The following is a 21672-nucleotide window of genomic DNA, read 5'->3' as shown; positions in this document are numbered from 1 at the left end:
AGCAGGCAAGTGACTAGGCTACAGGTAAGAGCACAAATCAAGGTTTCAGCTGTTCCCTTCTTCTGTAGCTTGCTACTTTAAAAACCACGATTGGCCTCTATTTCCTGACTCAGTTGGAAACTATTAACCATAGTCCCTGGGTTGTACGCAGTAGGCAAGATTAACTGAGCCTTCTTGGTCTGTTTACATTAGCAGGCAAAGAGAAGAGTCAAGTGAGAACAAAGGGTTTGTGGGCAGGTTGCTCAAAAGCTTGTGCATATCCTGGCTTTTTATCAGACCATTCTGCCATGGTCGAATCTGGGTTTAAGTCTACAGCTACTCACTTTAATAGCTAAATGATATTTCTATGTACAGAGCTCAAATATTGCTGTGTAGAAGCAGGGCTGTTTAGATCTCTCTGGGAAGCTTACATTAGACTTCTACAGAAAAGAGAATGCTGGCTAGCTGGACCTTGGTTTCATCCAACAAAATAATCTCAACTACTTTCTCAGCAAATTTCTAGCCCTTAGTGTTGCAACGGTAGACCAGAAAGTGGTGCTGTGACTGATGCAGTCTCAAAAGCCAAGAGGAAGAGGATTTTCTGAGACTAATAAAAGAAGTGGCTCAGCTAAGCTGTATAGACAGGCCAGTTGAAGAGGATCAGATTCCCATCCATTCAGATCTGACGGCTGATAGAGACCAGAGCATCATAGTTCTTTGTGCCTCCCTGTGACTAACAAGATTAATTTACATGAAACAATCACCAGTGTTGTTGCATTATTTAATCGAGTTACAGCACCTGGATTTCTTCATAGAAAATAGTTTTTTGCTTTTCTTGGAAGAGGGGCTATGGGGTTCACAGTTCTGCAAAAAGTGTTGTGGAGAGTTGCTACTAAAGAGGCAGCAGTCTGCAGTTGGCAATCTGACCAAATCAGGGATGTGACTCAAGACAACCTTACCAGGAACACTTAATCCCTGTTGGGTAATCCATAACAGTGGACTAAAATACTAATTATTTCCCATTCTGCCTCCTAATCCCAGCCCCTTTTTAAAAACAACAGCGACACTTCTAGTCTCAGCAAACAGTGAACCTGTTGGGAACCAGCAGTGCTGGAAACTGGTTTCTGCCATTAAATCCACACTGTCTCTTGATTGCAGGGGTTTTACTTTTGTTTTTCTCAGTTCTGCTTTTTGGTCAAACTTTTGTGCATATTTAAAAACGAATATATTTTGCAGAGCGCAGACACTGAGATTTCAAAAGGTACAGAAGCTCATGCCATAAATAAATGAATTGTCTTTAAGGTGGCTGCTATTTTCAAGCCTGATAAAAATAACCAAATGTTCGAGGGCAACAGCTGTGATTCTCACCTATACGCTCTGCTGTAAACCCTGTATACTTAACTGGAATGTACAAGCAGGTTGATCTGTTGATGCTGAAGCAGGAGAAAAAGGAACTCTACCAAAGAGGAAATTTTGATTGCAACTGTATACTAATAGTAAACTCATCTTCTGTATGTGGATCCTTGCATAGCCTAGATGGCACCAACTCTGGCAAGCGGGAGATATTGGCAGGCTTGGATTTGTAGAAGTAATTTTTTTAAAAGGAAAAAATACTAAAGGGGTGAGGAGCTATTTTTGAAAAATAAGGTAAAGGGACCCCTGACCATTAGGTCCAGTCGTGGCCAACTCTGGGGTTGCGGCGCTCATCTCGCTTTATTGGCCGAGGGAGCCGGCGTACAGCCTCCAGGTCATGTGGCCAGCAAGACTAAGCCGCTTCTGGCGAACCAGAGCAGCGCATGGAAAAGCAGTTTACCTTCCCGCCGGAGTGGTACCTATTTATCTACTTGCACTTTGACGTGCTTTCGAACTGCTAGGTTGGCAGGAGCAGGGACCGAGCAACAGGAGCTCACTCCATCGCAGGGATTCGAACTGCCGACCTTCTGATCTGCAAGTCCTAGGCTCTGGTTTAACCCACAGCGCCACCCGCGTCCCTTTTTGAAAAATACTGGTGGGCTATTTGGGGGTAGGTGGAATAGAATGGAGTGTTCTGGAAAAGGGCATGGCTGGCTGGAATTCTAAACAGAAGAACTCTATGCTGCAACAGTTCCCACTTGTAACCCTTTAACCATGTATTATAAAGGTGGCTAGCCTGTGGCCCTCTAGAAGTTGGAATTCAAATTACATCAGCCTTAGCCAGCATGGCCAGTAATAGGGGTGTTGTAGTCCAGCAAGGCAACAGATTAGCTATCCCTGATACAGAACCTACACATGATGTTCTATGTATACCCATAGAGTGTTGCATGTAATGTGTGTTGCAGTTCTGATTCTCTGCATGTGCCTGATATAGTTTCAAACCATATCTGCATAGGGCTTCCTAAAGACATGGGTTGTATCAGAGTAGAATAATTGAAATGAATGTGCCTGAGTTAGGTCAAAATTTTAATCGGTCTACTTGTGAGTAGGACTAACATTGGCTATATCATTTGATCTGACACCATACTAGTTTTGAGACTAATGTGGAATCTCAGATATGCAGATTAATATTCAACCAAGATCTTGATTTATCTGGACAAGGACTTGCCCTCATTGCCATGCCTATTTATACGCAATATTTATAAGCATGTTTTCCTTAGAGTAGGCAAAGGTTCAGAATTTTAACAGACGTGAGACAACACCCACTCTTGGCACATGAACCAGTATTTCATGCATTAGTGTAACCTGTTATAGAAAACATATTGATAGACACTTAATTTCTTAAAGTTATCTGGTTTTTAAGTGATGGAGAACCACTTAACTTGTCTTTTATTAAGTCTGTCATAGCACTTAATACAACAGCCAATACTGAATTTCCAAAGCTCTGCTTACAAAAGCAAACTTGCTTTCCTATTGGAAAGCTGCTGCTTAAACTTTGGGACTAAACAATTTATTGCCATTCTACAGACAGACTAACTATGTGCATGTTGAACGTACATCCCTGACTTTGTTGTTGAACTCCTGCTCTTCCAAGTGTTGTACAGGCCTATGTTAACCTGACTTGTTAGGCTGTATCTTCCAGAGGATTAGCCCTGTTCGTTACAGCAAAAAGAACCAGAGTCCTGTGGCACTTGAAAGACTAATTTATTATGGCATTAATTAATTAGGCTTTAAGGTACTACAGGATTCCTGTTTTTATTTGGCTACAGCTAGTAAAATCCTTTCCTGCCTATGACCTAGCATGCTCACGAAGCCATTGCATTTCCCAAAAAGCTTGATAATGTAGTCTCCTATGGCAACTCCTTCCTCAAAAGACAGAGGATTCTGATATGGCAGTAACATTTGCATCTTTATTTTCTGATGTCCTGTATAATTTCCCCCCACCTCCCTGCTTTCTGGTACCATATAAATAAGATGTGCTGGAAAGGAATGTTTGAGGCAAATTACAATGGTACCTCAGGTTACAAATGCTTCAGGTTACAGATGCTTCAGGTTATAGACTCCACTAACCCGGAAGTAGTACCTCGGGTTAAGAACTTTACTTCAGGGTGAGAACAGAAAACACGTGGTGGCAGCAGGAGGCCCCATTAACTAAAGTGGTACCTTAGATTAAGAACAGTTTCAGGTTAAGAACGGACCTCCGGAATGAATTAAATTCTTCACCAGAGGTACCACTGTATTCTTCAGCTCAGTTTACTACAGTTTTCAGCCACAGAACAGTGTATTGCACAGATAGAAAAAGTTAACCCACTGAGGAGGGAAATACTGTATTTTTTGCTCTATAAGACTCACTTTTTCCCTCCTAAAAAGTAAGGGGAAATGTGTGTGCGTCTTATGGAGCGAATGCAGGCTGCGCAGCTATCACAGAAGCCCGAACAGCAAGAGGGATTGCTGCTTTCATTGCGCAGCAATCCCTCTTGCTGTTCTGGCTTCTGAGATTCAGAATATTTTTTTCTTGTTTTCCTCCTCCAAAAACTAGTTGCGTCTTGTGGTCTGGTGCGTCTTATAGAGCGAAAAATGTGGTACATCAGTTTAAAAGTAATAAGCCATTAATTACCTGAGTGAAGCCCCTTTGCAGGCAGTCTGGAACTTGCACTCCACTGCCAATAGCAGGACAAACTATTAACAATTTACATGTTCTTGACACGAAAGTAGCCGTAACCTGTTGTGTACTTTGTTCTTTTCCAGGAAAAAGTGAAAGTGCTCCAAGGGCCAGATAAGATACTTGCTTTTATGTCATTCTGCGAAGACTATCTTAATAGCTATGGGTGAATATAGCCGCTTTATAGACTGGGATAAAATGGATTCTACAATCCAGGACCAGGATGCAAAGGAACTGACCAGCACAGAATTTCAGGACCTGAAGCAACTGGCTCGCCAGGGATATTGGGCCAAAAACCACTCTTTAAGAGCCAAAGTATACCACAAACTGATTAATGATATCCCTTGCCGCACAGTGACTCCAGATGCCCACGTCTACCGGGACATTGTGGTGAAAATTGCTGGCAAACGTAACAGCGGCAGTCTTCCGCTTCCAGAATTTGTGGACAACAGCCTTGTTCCCACTTACTGCCTGAATGCAGAAGGCATTGGGGCAGTCAGGAAGATAATTTCATGCATTGCAAGCCAGTTCCCGGACATATCGTTCTGCCCAGCTCTGCCTTCAGTGGTAGCACTTCTCCTCCATTACAGTAGGGATGAAGCAGAGTGCTTTGAGAAGGTCTGCCGCATCCTTGCCTGCAACGATCCCTCCAAGCACTTCATTGATCAGACGTTCTTGGCTTTTGAGTCGTCTTGCATGACTTTTGGCGATCTGGTTAACAAATACTGTCAGGCGGCCCACAAGCTGATGGTAGCAGTTTCCAAGGATGTGCTAGAAGTATATTCAGACTGGCAACGGTGGCTTTTTGGAGAACTGCCTCTGATATATGTTGCACGGGTCTTTGATGTATTCTTGGTCGAGGGCTACAAGGTTCTATACCGTGTTGCACTAGCTCTTCTCAAATTCTTTCATAAAGTCAGGGTTGGGCAGACTATGGAGTCAGACAACGTTCAGCAGGACATCCGAGCTTTTGTTAGGGATATTGCAAAGTCAGTGTCTCCTGAGAAACTGCTAGAGAAAGCTTTTGCGATTCGGCTCTTTTCACGGAAGGAGATCCAGCTTTTGCAGATGGCCAATGAGAAGGCTCTTCAGCAGAAAGGCATAACCGTCAAACAGAAGAGGTAAAAGGGATTCATACATACTCCAGAGAGGCTTTCCCTCTCCTCTAGTAATGCTCTTGACTTACGTGGGAAGTGGATATGGTTGCAAAAGCAGAATAATGTGGGTGCTCAGTGGAAAAGTATAGAGACTGTACCAACTTAACCGAATAATTACATGCGTATGTTTGCTTTTTCAGCTTCTGATGATTGGGCTTTTAAAGAACTTTAATTTTTCACAAGGACCATAGTGGTGGAGCTCTTTCAAAGCACTAGTCATGTTTTTTAAAACTCTAAATAGATTATGTCTTAAAATAATATAAGAGACTGTCACTTCCCATATGAACTTGCCCCCTTCATTAAGATCTGAAGAGGGTCTTCTCTGCATTTGCAAAGCCTCAACTACTAATGGGAGAAGTAGGAGAAAGCCTTTTCTGATGCCCCACCTAGATTATAGAACTCCTGTCAGGGTATAATTGTGTATTTTATTGCACAAGCGGTGTGGATATTTGGTAGAGTGAAAAACAACCTGCTGTGAGATGTAACAATTGTAATATTTATAGAAACCGCTAAAATCATTAAACAAGATATATTAAGCAGGCACAGAACCTCTAGCTTACAACAGTGTTAGAAACTCAGATAGATAAGGTAGACACCAAATGGCACCTTAAACCTGGCTTGCAGTCACCACAAAGAAAGGCTATTCATCCCAGGGGGTTGGACTAGATGACCCTCAGGTCCCTTCCAACACTACAATTCTGTGATTCTACAATTCTGTGACCTCAGCTACATTGCTTGACTGTAGATTGCTCTTACAGAAATTCAGTTGTCCAATATGCAAGAAAGAGAAACACACAGTGGAAATGGAACTGGTATTAACTATGAACTAAGGCAAAGGTTTTTTAACTGATCTGTGAGTTGCGTTTGGGTGGCCTGTGGAAAGGCTTCATCATGGACCTGCGCCAGTAGCAAAAAGTGCTGAGCGCCCAGTTAATTTTGAACACTGGCTTACAATCTATAAAGACAAACTTAAGAGAAATGGGGTGAAAGGGCTACAGCTAAAAGTACTAAAACTGGGCAGAGTTAAGTGCACGAGGCATCTTTGATGAAAGAGCCCTTTAAGATGTTCCGCTGGGGCTTATTCAGCTGACAAGTGTTTGTGAAAGCCTTAAAGTTTCTATATTCTTGTCAGAAGCATTGACATTTCAGAGATTTGGGTCAGTGTTCTAAATATTCCATTTATCGTTAGTAGAAATAGCACAAGACCAGTGGCTGACAGGCACGAGAACGTTGTGCTTTTGTATAAGCTGAAAACAGCTAGTATTCTGTAATCACAGAAACTTGATTGGAGGAAATGTGTTCTGGTTGTGTGACCCAAAATGTAAAGCTTCAAGGAGCTCAGTTAACAGTCTCACAAATAATTTCTTAGCATTTCACACATGCAAATGGTTTGGGTTTTGAAATTATGTAATCTGCACCTGTCCAATTTTCCAAGGGGAAGGGATTCCATTTTTATGTTAACTCTGTATTTTTGTAATATTTTGTTTAAGTTGTCTGTTGTTGCTTCATTTTTTGTACACCACTTAGATATATTTTTAATACATTAAGCGGTATGGAAATTAAATAATCCAGATCAGATCAAATGAAGTCAAAGGGTAAGTACCACAGCACTAAAGACCCAATTTCTACATTGTGCGAAACAGGAAAACCTCAACAACAGAGCGCAGTCGCGTATAAGGAGTGAGAGTAGAAGGGAAGGTTGAAGGGCAAGTTCAGAAGTCATAAGCAGTTAGGTGAAGAGACATTGTATAGAAAGATAAATGTGATAAGAGAATTGAGGAGGAAGAACTGTGATACAATGGTTGGGTGTCCATCTGTTCTTTAATCTCGTTCATTTGACTTCAAATCTTACTCTTGAGTTTTTCTCTAGGCTCTAATTTACTGAACTTTTCTTGATTTCTCTCTTTTGTCTCGTACTGTCATTTCCCTGTCTGCTGCACCCCTCCTCTTTGCAGCATTGCATCCCCAAAAAGGTAGGTTTCAAGATTTGAATACTCCACGCTTTGCTTTTCTCTTCTGCCTTGGCTTGACTTCCTAATGGCTGTTATCGCGCCTTATGCTTGGCTGGTTATGCCAGTACTTACTGCAGTATCAGATGGTGGGGAAGCAGGATGGGGGGGGTTGCAATTCACAAATGTCTTTCCAGAGCTTTCAACAGTCCTGCTGTCAAGTATGCTGTACAAGGTTTGCATTCTAGTCTAGCCTTATTTCTCTGCACTTTCGTGAGGATTTCACTGGTGAAACACAAGCCTATTCTAACATACTGTAGGGGCTACTAGTCTTTTGTTGTTAAAAGAACTTCTGAGCCATATAGTGATAGGCAGAATGTTAAACATGAAGTTGCTTTGTGTGAATAGATAAAGATTGTTAATAACTGTAGAATCATAGAATCATAGAGTTGGAAGAGACCACAAGGGCCATCGAGTCCAACCCCCTGCCAAGCAGGAAACACCATCAGAGCACTCCTGACATATGGTTGTCAAGCCTCTGCTTAAAGACCTCCAAAGAAGGAGACTCCACCACACTCCTTGGCAGCAAATTCCACTGTCGAACAGCTCTTACTGTCAGGAAGTTCTTCCTAATGTTTACGTGGAATCTTCTTTCTTGTAGTTAGGATCCATTGCTCCGTGTCCGCTTCTCTGGAGCAGCAGAAAACAACCTTTCTCCCTCCTCTGTGACATCCTTTTATATATTTGAACATGGCTATCATATCACCCCTTAACCTCCTCTTCTCCAGGCTAAACATGCCCAGCTCCCTTAGCCGTTCCTCATAAGGCATCGTTTCCAGGCCTTTGACCATTTTGGTTGCCCTCCTCTGGACACGTTCCAGTTTGTCAGTGTCCTTCTTGAATTGTGGTGCCCAGAACTGGACACAGTACTCCAGGTGAGGTCTGACCAGAGCAGAATACAGTGGCACTATTACCTCCCTTGATCTAGATGCTATACTCCTATTGATGCAGCCCAGAATTGCATTGGCTTCACACTGTTGGCTCATGTCAAGTTTGTGGTCAACCAAGACTCCTAGATCCTTTTCACATGTACTGCTCTCAAGCCAGGTGTCACCCATCTTGTATTTGTGCCTCTCATTTTTTTTTGCCCAAGTGCAACACTTTACATTTCTCCCTGTTAAAATTCATCTTGTTTGTTTTGGCCCAGTTCTCTAATCTGTCAAGGTCGTTTTGAAGTGTGATCCTGTCCTCTGGGGTGTTAGCCACCTCTCCCAGTTTGGTGTCATCTGCAAATTTGATCAGGATGCCCTTGAGTCCATCATCCAAGTCGTTGATAAAGATGTTGAATAAGACCGGGCCCAAGACAGAACCCTGTGGCACCCCACTAGTCACTCTTCTCCAGGATGAAGAGGAACCATTGATGAGCACCCTTTGGGTTCGGTCAGTCAGCCAGTTACAAATCCACTGAGTGGTAGCATAGTCAGTAGTACAGGCATCCCCAAACTCGGCCCTCCCCTCCAGATGTTTTGGGACTACAACTCCCATAATCCCTAACTAACAGGACCAGTGGTCAGGGATGATGGGAATTGTAGTCCCAAATCATCTGAAGGGCCAAGTTTGGGGATGCCTGCCCTAGTAGTACAGCCCAAGATAGTTTTGTGCCTAGGGAGGTGTTCAGATGATCTGGTATCTAAATTCCACTTAACTATGATAAGGGTATATTGGCTGCAATTCTTCAGATAGTGTTATAGGCATAAAATACCTTACTCTTACTGACAGGGTTGTATGTTGCCACTTATATGTCTGAGGGTGGTTTGAGGACTAAGGCCAGGTTGCTATATGGGAGTCATCCTCCTCCCTGCCATTCAGACAAGCACATGTGGTGAGTGTAAAGTCCCTCCATATAGTGCCTATACATTTACGTGTTCCTTGTATTTTATTCCATCTCCTTGCTTCTGACCACCTCTGCCCCGCTCTCATTGGTTCATACATATGCTGGTTGGTCTCTCACATATGTGCGCACGCATGCACACACACACACACACAATATATATATATATATATATATATATATATATATATATATATATATATATATTATCAGCACTCCTTTTATCTGCTTGCTGCTTTTATTATTTCATGACACTATCCTTCATTTGCCTTCTCCTTTTTTCCAGAGAGCCTTTTGAAATAAATGATGGAAAAGTTCCTAGGCCCATATTGCTCTGGGACATGTCAAGCCTCTTTCACAGCCAGATCTCCTCCCAGGCTTGCTCTCAGTGAGCCCTGGCCCTTGAATCTCCCTAATTTTTTTCTTCCCTGAACCTTACAGTCAGATGGCTTCACATCCTGATTCCCTACCTGATCCCTCCTGTTACCCCTAGGATCTTCTTTGTTGCTCAGACTTCCCCTTAGTACAGGCAATGACTGCTTTGCACAAGTTATGTTCCTGACCCCCTCGCGTGTTGGCGGAGTGCGCATAAGCCAGTTACCCTCCCGCCTTTTTTCCAGCCCCTTCTGGGTTGTGGCAATGCATGTGTGCGCTGTCACGTGTCAATTAATCATTGCCTGTATAACACCAGTTCCTTCCTCCTTATTTTTTTCACCTTGGGAGCAACAGAAGCACATTGTACTGGAAAGTGTTGGAAGAAATCACCTAAGGTAGCCTGATGACAATCAGGGGCATGGCTCAGTGCATTAAGGCATTAACCAAAAAGAGCTTCCTACAGCCCATGCACAAATACAGAAAATGAATGCAACGCATGAAGGTGTGACTAAGTGTGGAACTATTGCCTGCAGCCCAAATTGGATGAATGGCATGTTCTTCACATAGAACATGAATGGCATGTTCTTCCCCACCCTCAGTTAAGCTTGTTTCCAAGATCTTTTTAAAAGTATACAAGCCCATGTGGTATTCAAGCCCATAACTGAGAAGCCAATAGTGAATGTTTAACAAATTTCTTGTTAGCGGCAGTGCTTTTTTTCTGTGGGGACTCAGGGGTACGTGTACCCCTAAACATTTCGTGAATCTTTGTACTTTTGTCCATTTAGTGTATTTATTTTTCCCGATTTGAACCATAAAATGGTGATTTTGTTGAGTCAAAATGAGAGTACCCCTAAAAAAATTTTTTTAGAAAAAAATACTGGTTAGCATCATGTTTATTAATCACTCTGCCACAGGTAGGTACACAGGCCATGTGCTTTGGTAACAAGACATGAGATTCATGTTAGCTTGAGCTGCCTAAGCCTTGGTGGTTTTAAGGCTTAGAGATTAGTGATAAATTGTAGCATGCACACTGAACAGAGCAGCCTTCACAAGTTGTAGATCATGCTTGGAAGGAGACTAATCAACAACCTGATAATCCTCTGCTGATATCATGCAGGCTCCTATCAGCAGTGCTTCGGACGTACATATAACTGGCTCTGTGGCTTATCTGTGCTGAAGGGAACACATCCTGCCCTTAGCATATGCAGTCAACTATGCATTTTGATTAATTTCTGGTTTAAGGACAGAACATGAGTTGCTTCAGAAAGGCAGCCACACGATTTCTGAAACTGTCACTTCAGTTAAATTTTGAAACTACCTACAAATAAGCATCCCTCACTTAATTAGATATGTGCAGGCGATTCCGACTAAACATTACGACAAACTTTCTGGTGGCAGATGTTTGACAATGGAACTGGCTACCTTGGAGGGTGATGGAGGTGATGGGAGATTTTTAAAAAGAGGTTAGATGGTCATCTGCCAGGGATTCATTAGCTGAAATTCCTGCATTGGAGGGGATTGGACTAGACGACTTTGGGTCCCTTCCAACTCCACAATTCTATCATTCTATTAGCTGCTAGTTTTCTGCAAGGTTTACAGTATGCAGATGTGTCCATAATAAAATGGACAGGTGGATCCCCTCCCTTTTTTTTAAAGAATGCCTTTGCACTATAAGTGGCCTGCATTTCAACTCTTCTTCCTAGCATGTACTGTATAATAACTCCAAGGTTTGGCTTGCTTCATGGTACAGTTCTTGTATATCTCTGACATAAGCTGTGAAACCTGCATTTAACTCTAGCTTGGCTGTCAAAAAGAATTGGCTATATTTCCTTGTCACTGGCTTGTATGTTATCCTCCTGTTTTATGTATTGGCTTCCAGTGCTTTGGAGCAACTGAGCCTTCTGTGAATTCTTTAACTCCATGGATATAGCCATATTCAAGTCTGTTGGGCAACAGTTGGAAGAGAATTTCCATGAGTGGCACATAGGTCTGAATATATTTATGGTTGTACAGTTTCCTCTGTAATGGTATCACCTGGGTCCCCTGCTGGTTTTGAACTGCAGCAGTCATGGCTGGGGAAGGCTGTTTACATGAAAACCTTCCAAGTGATTTTCAATGGCTATAGCTTTGATTGGTGAATTGGGCTAGCTTGTAAATATGTCTACCAAATCAGTAGGGAAACTATGAAAGGGCAAAGCTGATCCTAGTTGCAAGGTAACAATTTATGGTATAGTCCCAGAATTCCCACCATTTGAAAATCTGCATTCTTCCTTGGGGACACAAAAAATGTACAGCTATCGATTATTAACATGAAAATAAAATACAGGAAGTAACTTCCTGTTATCCATGTAAAAATGCTGATTTGTATTTAAGAACATTATTTTGACAAAACTACTTAGGGCTGCTGAGATCTGCACCCTTATACAGAGCTAAACACCACAGCATTAATATAGATATCAATCCCTCCTAATTTCAAGCTGTGGGCGACTGGAAACCCTTTAGTTGTTTTGCCCTTTTATTGTTTTTTCCTGTGGTGTGGTGTTGCCCTCTTTCTGCTCATAGAGTTACTAGCCCTTCTGCTAGTTTCTTTGTTAGTCATTTACAATGCATCTACAAAGGGAAAGGGAAAGAAATGTTTTAATTTGCAATGCTTCTTTGCCTTCTGGATGTCAGGAAGGGACTCTTTCTTGCCCTAGGCAACAAGTTGAGGCCCGAATTGGGCAGTAGTTGCTTTGAACAAATGCCCATGACTCCAGTTTTAACACCACTTTTCTGTTATTCCACAGGCAGAATGTCCACTTGGCAGTTCATGCTGAGAACTTCAAGTCTGAAATAGTTGATGTAAAGAAGATGAGAGACATATGGTCATGGATTCCTGAGCGCTTTGCACTTTGCCAGCCACTGCTGCTGTTCACCACCTCCGAACATGGCTGCAGCTTAAGCAGGTAAAATGTAGTCAGCACTATTTTAAAAGGAATCTTTGGTACTGTACACCACAAGATGATGTAAACAATCATAGGCCAATTCTCTTGGCAAGGGTGCTTTGCTTCTGATGTATGATGAATGTTGCTAGAGTTGTCTTGCCTTGCCTCAACACAAGCAGAGTTTGTAGGCTGGCTTTACACTGAATGTATGTTTGTGTGCTATCAACTCATATAGATCTTTTTTCTAAGTCAAATCATGGCTTAGTGTGAAAGCGTGTGGTCCCAGAAAGGCAATTGCAGCTGCTTTCCCCCTCCCTGGCCATCCTGCTGTTGTTGCCACGGTTTGTCTTAGCATGTCATCTGAACATGGGCTTGCGGTTTGTCTCACTTCAGACAAACTGCAATCTGTAACCAAAATTCATTCTTGGTTTACAGTTTAAGGAGATGGACCACGAACCCAGATTTGGATGATGTGCTAAGCCAAACCAAACCATGACTTGGCTCATAGCAATGCAGCAACAGCAGGACCAGAAATCAAGCAGCCACAACCTTCTCTCTGGGAACCTGCACATTTGTGATGTACTGTGATTTTGCTTAGCGTTATGGACAAACTGAGCCATAGACTATGCTGTGCTATAGAACTGTGGGTTTTTGCTCGCTCTTGCTTAGCTGAGAGGCCTAACTGTAGGAATGTTGAGGCATTAAAAAACCTAAGACATTTATTATGGCATAAGGTTTTGTGAACCAGAGTCTGGTCTTTTAGCACATCACCCAAACAGTTTTTATTGTTGATTAAAGAGGCAGACAATGAACTGGGACTTGATTGGCAGTGTGGTGTGGATGCAAAAAGTGTGTGGAGAGTGTGCACAGTTACCAAGACCAGCAGTGGGATGTTTCACTAAAGGAGCATTGTTTTATATGTGTCTTTATCAGGTTCTATTCGCATTGCGAGGGACATGAACCAACTCTCCTTCTGATTAAGACAACAGCCCAAGAGGTAAGTTAGTAGGACAAGTAGCAGCTTTATAAAAGACACTTTATAAATTTCATATGATTCACTAATCTGCTGTCCATCAATTATTGTAGTTGCCATAGACAAAAAATGAAATAACTCCTTAGAACTCTCCCTGTTCCACTAACTCATTTGTGCCTTGCTTGCTTAATAAAGCACAATTTAGCTGCTTTCTTGGGAAATTTGAATTTGAAATTCAACCTGTTTTCCAGGTTGACGTGTTCTGCCACAGACTCCCTTCCCCTACCACTACAGAGGGGTTACTTCATCACAATGCACACACTGCAATATGTGTCTCCTGCACGACTGCAGAGCTATTCAAAAAGACCCATATACATTCTCTCTCCAGGCCCCTCTTGACACTGATAGGAGCAGTCATAAAATGTGATCTTGGTTGACGGCCATAGACTAACTAAAGATATAACTTGCTACTCTCACACCAGGGCCACTTCAGAGGCAAACCTTGGTTTGCTAAATTCAACTGTGAGTTGCTGCTGTTGACAAATTTACATGTTTGATTTGCATTTCACACCTAAGGTGTGTGTTAGGTGCACACCTACAAATGTTATAAGAAGTGTCTCTTTATCTACCAGCTTTGAGACCTTTCAGCATTACAGCTTCAAGTGTTCAAACTTCTTTGTTGTTTCTCTAAAATGGTGGCTATTACCATCCTAGGTCTGTGGGGCTTATTTATCAACAGACTGGAATGAACGCAAACGAGGAGGAAACAAGCTGAGCTTCTTTGGAACAGGGGAATGTTTTGTGTTCAGGGTAAGAAGTAATCATGTTCACTCCTTTTTTTAAAAAAAAATCATTTTTATTTGATTTTACAAATAAATTTATAACAATCCAAATGCATATCCATATATAGCTATTAGTCTGAATCTCACGACTTCCCCCCCCATACCCTCCATGGGTCCTATTGTCAACATTTATAACTGCATATTATTCCATAATCTATATTTTGTATCCATCCATATTATCCATAGTATTTGTTACATTATAAGTGAGATTAAAATCCTGCCAATGTTTTCATCTGCTTAAACAAATAAATAAATAGTTTCCCCCCATTCTTTTTTAAAGTTTTTGTCCTCTTGGTTCCTGAGGTTTCCCTGTCAGCTTTGCCATTTCATCATGGTCCATCATCTTAGCTTGCCATTCCTCTCTGGTACCACAGAGTAATCATGTTTGCTCTTACCACAACCACCCCTTGCCTTTGGGGAACAACCTACTAATCAGTTTATAAGACTAAACCTTGCTGCTATTAGCAGCAGCAGCAGTTTAACCATCATCATCTATATGAATATGGAGCAAACCTTTCCCCAAGTTCATCAAAAGTCTTCAGTAGGCTGAATGTTATGATATTCTACTGCAATAAGTGTCTTGATTATTGTTGGGTGTCACTTCTCTACCATGGTGTATGATGCAATGTTGCCAAACTAGGAAGTGTAGATATTTTGAATTTCAAGCTTGGGGCAAGGGACCGAGGCATACAGGTGTAGTATCGGTGCACATGGATTGTTGATGAGCTACCAAAGCAAATGTGTCACTCTGAAGTTGGAAGGCAACTGGATTCAGTCTGCATTTAAAGTTGAACCTACTAATAATATACAAGAATGCATTATATCATGGGATATTGCATAGAAAAATGTGTATTAGGAGAAATTCACACTAAAATGCTGATAAATTTTCACAAGGCCTTTAAAAAAATAGCAAACTGATGTGAAAATGGGGAGAACAGAACTTAAGAATGGGGAGAAACAGGAAACGAAAAGTGATATATTCCCCCATCCCTAGTTGTAAGTACAGTGGTACCTCGCAAGATGAATGCCTCGGAAGACGAAAAACTCGCAAGACGAAAGAGTTTTTCGTTTTTTGAGTTGCTTCGCAAGACGAATTTCCCTATGGGCTTGCTTCGCAAGATGAAAACGTCTTGCAAGTTTGTTTCCTTTTTCTTAAAACCACTTGAAGAGGTGCAGTTGCGACTTGACCGTGCTTCGCAAGACGAAAAATTCGCAAGACGAAAAAACTCGCAGAATGAATTAATTTCGTCTTGCGAGGCACCACTGTACCTTTTTCAGATTCACTTAACACATGAGTCTTTACAATTAAAGTGGCAATCAAGAGGGTCACCAAATGAAACATTTGAGTATCTATCCTGATTTTGCAAGATTCCTGATGCAATGCCAGGAAGAGGTTGTGTAATATAACTGTCATAATGTCTTAACACTTCTCTAGTGCATTGAGGTCCTGCCTAGAAAGATAGGCCAGAAGTACTCTATATATTGCTAAGCAATCTGAAAGCCCCCCGTGCTCTACAAATACCAAACTTGATTTATGCCTAGCAAGGAGACCACTGAAAGTTGCTCTGAGCTTTACTAAAGGAACAGCAGGTTATAAATATAATAACTTCCCTTTTTAGTGTCTGCCACAATACAGTGGTGCCTCGCAAGACGAAATTAATCCATTCCGCGAGTCTCTTCGTCTTGCAGTTTTTTCGTCTTGCGAAGCACGGCTATTAGCGGCTTAGCGGCTATTAACGGCTTAGCGGCTTTAAGAAAAAGGAAACAAACTCGCAAGAACTCGCAAGACGTTTCATCTTGCGAAGCAAGCCCATAGGGAAATTCGTCTTGCGGAACGACTCAAAAAACGGAAAACTCTTTCGTCTTGCGAGGCATTCGTCTTGCGAGGTACCACTGTATTCTGAATGTGCAAATTCATTCTGAAAATCTTTCCTGGGATGTGAGTCAAGTTCTGGCCATCGGGGCGCGGGGGGGGGGGGAGAGACGCCAAGTGCAGTGCATTTTCTTTGAAGAATTCCTTCATAACTCCATCTCTCCTCTCATCTCTCTAGCTGGTGCCTGAAGTGGAACGCTATGAGTGGGTAATAATCAGGCACCCAGAGCTAGCCATGACAGGACCTGAACAAGGGAACAATTCCTCCCATGTTTCTGACCCTCCATCCGCAAGCAGCCTCCCCTCGGACCCCTCAGACCGCCTTTCCCCCTTCCTTTCTGCCCGGCACTTCAACCTGCCTTCCAAAGCTGCATCCATGTTTATGGCTGGTGGAATGGAATGCATCATCATAGGTAAGCCTGTGCTCTTCTGTTGCTGCCTCTTGCAACAGCGCCTTGTAGTTCTGTGTAGGGAAACAAAGGGGTTTGCACTTTTTAAGACTTTTATTCCTAAATCATCTTTGAATCTGGGTTAAAATGAAAGATGGAGTAGGAGAATGATTTTCATCTGATATCGAACTGCAGTTAGGCCTGCAGTGTTGAGTTTGGGGGGCGGGAACTATAATAAAATAATAATAATCTATCTGGGTTTCCTCAGCCATACTGGGCGGCTCCCAACAGAGTGATGATGATGATGTGGTAAAACATCAAACATTTAAAACTTCCCTAAACAGGGCTGTCTTCAGATATCTTCTAAAAGTTAGATAGTTGTTTATTTCCTTGACATCTGATGGGAGGGCGTTCCACAGGGCAGGCACCACAACTGAGAAGGCCTTCTGCCTGGTTCCCTGTAACCTCACTTATCACAGTGAGGGAACCGCCAGAAGGCCTTCGAAGCTGGACCTCAGTGTCCAGGCTGAACAATGGGGGTGGAGACGCTCCTTCAGGTATACTGGGCTGAGGCCATTTAGGGCTTTAAAGGTCTTTCAGGACCGGTGTTTTATGGTCTTGGCAAATAGATCCAGTGTGCAATATTTTATCTATTCTGCATCAGACTCTTGACCATAAGCTCTTCTGAAAGCTAAAATAGCCATAATTGAATGATCTGCATGTGCTAGCCTTCACCAACATGGTGCCCTCCAGATGTTGTTGCCCAAAACATCTGGAGGGTGTCAGGTTGGCAAAGACTGGTATACACCTTGGATTCTGAGAGATCCATGAATTCTTAACTGTAGAGCAGTTTGATGGGGTGATAATGTCTTCTCATAATATATATTCACATGTTGGGGCAGCTGAAAGCTGTCATTCTGTGTCTCCAGAAGTAGTGGAACTGAACATGTGATTGGAGCCACTGCTTTGCATCTTGATGCAGGGACAGTGTAACTGTGGTCTTTTCCCCCACAGGTGGAGGCGACGGTCAAGCTCTCTACATTGACGCAGACCTGAACCATGGAAGAACTGGCCACTGCAACACTTTCAACAACCAACCATTATGCTCTGAAAGTTTCCAGATATCTATCATAGAGGTTTGGGGTTTCAAGGACACTATGAGCAACTGAGGAGATAGAGCCTACTTTCAAAAACAGCTAGCTTGTGGAGCATCTTATGATTCTGACCACAACTCCAGTTGCAAGAGTCGAGCTTATTTATAAATCCACAAAATCAGTAGGCTCCTTTTTTGTAATTTAGAAAGCTAATTTGCAGGGCTCGCGTAGATGCAGGGGCCTCATTGTTCAGCCATTGTGTTCTTCATATGCAATTTGTATTTGGCTAAGCGATTTATCCTTGACCTCCTGTTCTTACCTCTGGAAACCTTTATGCATATCCTGATATTTTTGGTAGCGAGAAGGTGGCCTCACTGAAGTATCCAAGTTGACTTTTATCCGTGTCAGAGCCTTCATGAGGCCAGATAACATTTCTGATGTCAGCAGGTGCTTGTTGGTGACTGGATTTATCCAACAGTGTAATTTTTCTTCTTTTGCAGAAGCTTCTAATCCCTGCTAACATTAGCTTAGATACAGAGTGACTCCCATGCAATCCAAACTGATTATGTTGCCGATTTTTCTCTCCTCCCAACTGCAGTCTTGCTTACTGCGTGCCACGCCAACCTAGAGGCTTCCCCAGATCCTCAGGGGCTGCAGTGGGAAAGGGAAGGATGAGAGAGACCCATTGCACATGTGCAGAACACACTGCAAATGGAGTGTTTGATCCAAGCCATTATTTTCTATAACCTATTAGATTCGAGAAATCTGTTAAAAGCACCATTTTATGTGTGTGTGTGTGTGCGCGTGCACACACTCATTTACACACCTTACAGCTGGCTGTTGCCCTAATAGCCAGTCTTCGTTTGACATTCCGCTGTGTGTGAAGTGAGGCTGACTGAGTAATTTGGGAGTACTTTTCCCCCCTTTGGTCTTCAGTGCCACTGCTCTGTCGAAGGCATCTTGTCTGACATGCTGCCATCCTGCTTTTCTGTTTACATTCCTGATACTGCATATCAGTGAGACCATGATTTTTTTTAGGGGGTACATTCAGGCAGCTAAACGACCCTTATGGGATATACAACACACTGAACTACTTCCTCCTGAGTCGTTGCTATTTGTGTTGAAAAGAAGCTGGGAGGAGCTTGAAGCAGTATTAGCTAATTGACCTCAAACTTTAAGCACAGTCTTTTGAAGTGAAGCTATTGCAACAAGTTAGGGAAATGGCAGATAGTTGTTTTGACTATTAAAGGACTCTTTCTTCTAGGGACTCTAGGGGGTGCTGCATCCTCATTAACCTGACAGATACCTGGTCACTGGAAGCTTTCTTGCATGCAGCCTTTGGTTATTTGGTTAGTAGTGACATCTCTTCAGTTCAGGTTGCCACGTGGTAAGCAAAGTCTGCCCCTAGACTAACACAGAAGCATTAAGCACATCTTGTTGGTTTTCCGCTTCCTTTTTTTGTCTCTGAATCTCTGTGAGATCTGCTCATTCCTAGCTTAGCAAATGAGGAAGGGAGCTTTGCCATATCTGATATCCGCACAACTGCAGTAAAGTAGCCAGCTTAGAAGATTTTCCTTTAGAACTGGTTATTGAGTGTTTTCATTTGATTATGCCCTGTCTTAGAAATGACACAGCCTATGGCTAAAATGGAGGGAAAGCCAGCTTGTTACAGAACTTGCTCGGTTGAGGCGGTGCAAAACTCAGCATGCTATAGCCTTTGGGGACGTTACATGTGCTTGAAGCTAGGAGGTACTTAAGATAATAGCTCAAGAACATATCATATAACCTGGCTTATTTTAAGCTTGTTTTGGCCCTTTCTCGTACAATTTCTAGTAATGTGGACAAAATTCTACCTGCCTGATTTGATGGACGTTGTTTGGTAGTGGAGTAATACAGACACAAAAAGAAGCCATTGCATGGTGTCCTACGGTTGAAGCTGTTTGCTCGTGCTGTCTGGGGAGCTTTCTCTGCAATGGGACTACCCTCCTCTGAATGAAAACTGGTGGCATTTCTGGCCATCTTTCCACAGCCCAGCCCACTCCCCGTCACTTCTCTGTTGGGGTAGAATGCAGCACATGTGAACAACACCAAAACATCCAGCTAAGGTGAATTGTTTAGGATGTGGAAGTCTCAGCAAACCAAGTGGAGCATGTTTCCATATCTATCCAGAAGGTGGCACACATTTCTCAGTGGATGTTGACATGGTGAAAAATAAATAGGTGTTAACAGTCATCTAAGCTTTTGTGAAGCAGAGCTGTGAAAGTGGGGGCTGGGATGTTACCTGCTGTCTTGAGAAGGGTGCAGCTTAGAGTCTGCTGCAGCAGGTTTGGCAAAAATTAAAAAAATACTTATATCTCCCTGTTATGTTTCCCAATCTGTTTTAAGTGGGAGGTTTTTAGCATAAGCAGTTTTGGATTATATGTCTCGAAGTCGATACCTTATTCGTGATTTCATTATAATTCGTGATTTCAATATAAGCAAGCTGATATTAAGTTTTATCCGGTTTCTGTCTTCAGTTTTTGAGATCTTGATGATGACTGAAAAGGAGCCATTCTAAAAAGTGGTTTCCTGGGAGATAAGTCCCTTCCTTGTAATAATAGGTTGGACAGCAACACTTGCAGGGTTGAGGAAGGGAGAAGTATTGGCAGTAGCAAGAAGTGACATGAATGTAACTAGAAACAGCTTCCAACGTAATTCTTTGGGGTGCAGGCAAATTTCTACCCACCTACAATAGACTGCTGCAGTGCTAGAATTTTCTTGGGAATGTTTCAGTAATTCACTGAGAACCATGTACTTGTTGACAACCAAGACTCCCTATTTCTCACTGAGATTATTTAGCTTTTCTTGCATATGAAGAGAGAACAGAAGAGAAAGTCAATATTACCATTAAAGAGTTAAAAACACCTCATACTAGAAATACTTTGTTTTAGGAAACCATAAAAACTGCTTCATTCATTAAATCAGTTGTTAATCCCAGAACTGATGTTAAGCACAGAATTTATTCTTTTTTAAAAATATATATTCCGAGGTGTTTACTTCTTCGTGTCTCTTGAAATAAGTGTTCTAGTTCTCCTCCAAAATCTGAATATGTATATTTTTGCCTCGCCATCGTAATGTGCTAATATCACAAGCAAGCAAGGCCTTTGCCCTCATCTACACACAGTTGGGGCAGAGGAACTCTGGTGTTGCAGATACATATCTAGAAGGTGGACCAGCAGCCAGATCTCGGCTGCTGTCTCCTCCCTCTCTCCCTCGAGGTCGCTGTGTGTCCCTTTGGTGTGTTTTGAGATGAGCATTGTACCTGGTTGTAACGATACATGTGAATGTGCCTACTGCTCCTGACAATGTGGTGATGTTTGTTTCCCTGGAGGCAATTGTAGCTTTTGTGCAATGTGACTTTTTCCCCTTAACATATAGTTTATGTCTCCCTTCCACAATTGATGTCACTGATGGCAGTTGTCGCTGTGTGTGTGTGTGTGTGTGTGTGTGTGTGTGTGTGTGTATCTGTGGCCACACAGAAATCAAATTGACTTTTAACAGAAAAATAAACTCTGGATATGACTTTGGTCCTGCAGCCAGCAGCTTGTTTAGCTGGCCATGTGCTGGGATACTGAGATCTTGGGTGTGACCACCTGCCACCAGAAACACCAGCACTCTACTTAGGTAGCATGATTCATAATGCCCCCTCCATTATTGCCATTCTCCTAAGCACGAAAGCAGTCCCCCTCTCTAACAAGCAGGGGGACCAGATTCTTGGATGCATCTTCCAAGGCAATTAGCATCATCCTTAGAAATCAACCAGGAAAAAGTTTCTGGCAGGGGCTCAGATAGTACCTGAGTTTTATTGCACAGGACCCCTGAAAACCTGAATGGGTTGCATGCTGTTGAGTCTGAGAAACAAAACCTCTTGGACCATCACAAGTCCACATAAACTGGATATAAATCTGGACAGCATAAGAAAGCTAATTACCAACTGATTTGAATATGATAAGCTATGTAAACACAAGGCCGTTCATCCCTTTGGACAAGGGGGATCTTGTGGCAGTTGCTCATACTGTATTAACTAATATGCAGCATGTAGGCCATTACAGCTTGGCCTGTTTGTTTGTCTCCTGGACCACAAGGTGTAGAAATAAATTGTCAAGGTGGTC

At 42.4% G+C, this 21672-nt stretch overlaps 1 protein-coding gene across 8 annotated transcripts in view; it reads left to right on the top strand.

Annotated features, from left to right (window-relative positions):
- TBC1D24 (TBC1 domain family member 24) overlaps window positions 1–21085 on the top strand; it is a 31651-nt gene extending 10566 nt beyond the window's left edge. For 4 of the 8 annotated variants that reach the window (XM_083476161.1, XM_083476160.1, XM_083476159.1 and 1 more), the window contains exons 2-8: window positions 4141–5175; window positions 7167–7184; window positions 12213–12371; window positions 13284–13347; window positions 14038–14133; window positions 16217–16451; window positions 17442–21085. In XM_083476161.1, coding sequence (XP_083332287.1) covers window positions 4217–5175; window positions 7167–7184; window positions 12213–12371; window positions 13284–13347; window positions 14038–14133; window positions 16217–16451; window positions 17442–17596 — 1686 coding nt within the window. In that variant the 5' untranslated portion in view covers window positions 4141–4216 and the 3' untranslated portion in view covers window positions 17597–21085. The remainder of the gene's footprint in view (window positions 1–4140; window positions 5176–7166; window positions 7185–12212; window positions 12372–13283; window positions 13348–14037; window positions 14134–16216; window positions 16452–17441) is intronic. The other 4 variants (XM_083476164.1, XM_083476166.1, XM_083476165.1 and 1 more) reach the window with 1 other exon arrangement.
- Window positions 21086–21672: the final 587 nt, after the last annotated feature.

Source organism: Podarcis liolepis (assembly GCF_965112155.1).
Source record: "Podarcis liolepis genome assembly, chromosome: 14".
In the NCBI taxonomy this organism is placed as follows: domain Eukaryota; kingdom Metazoa; phylum Chordata; class Lepidosauria; order Squamata; family Lacertidae; genus Podarcis; species Podarcis liolepis.
This window is presented reverse-complemented; position numbering and strand designations above follow the sequence as displayed.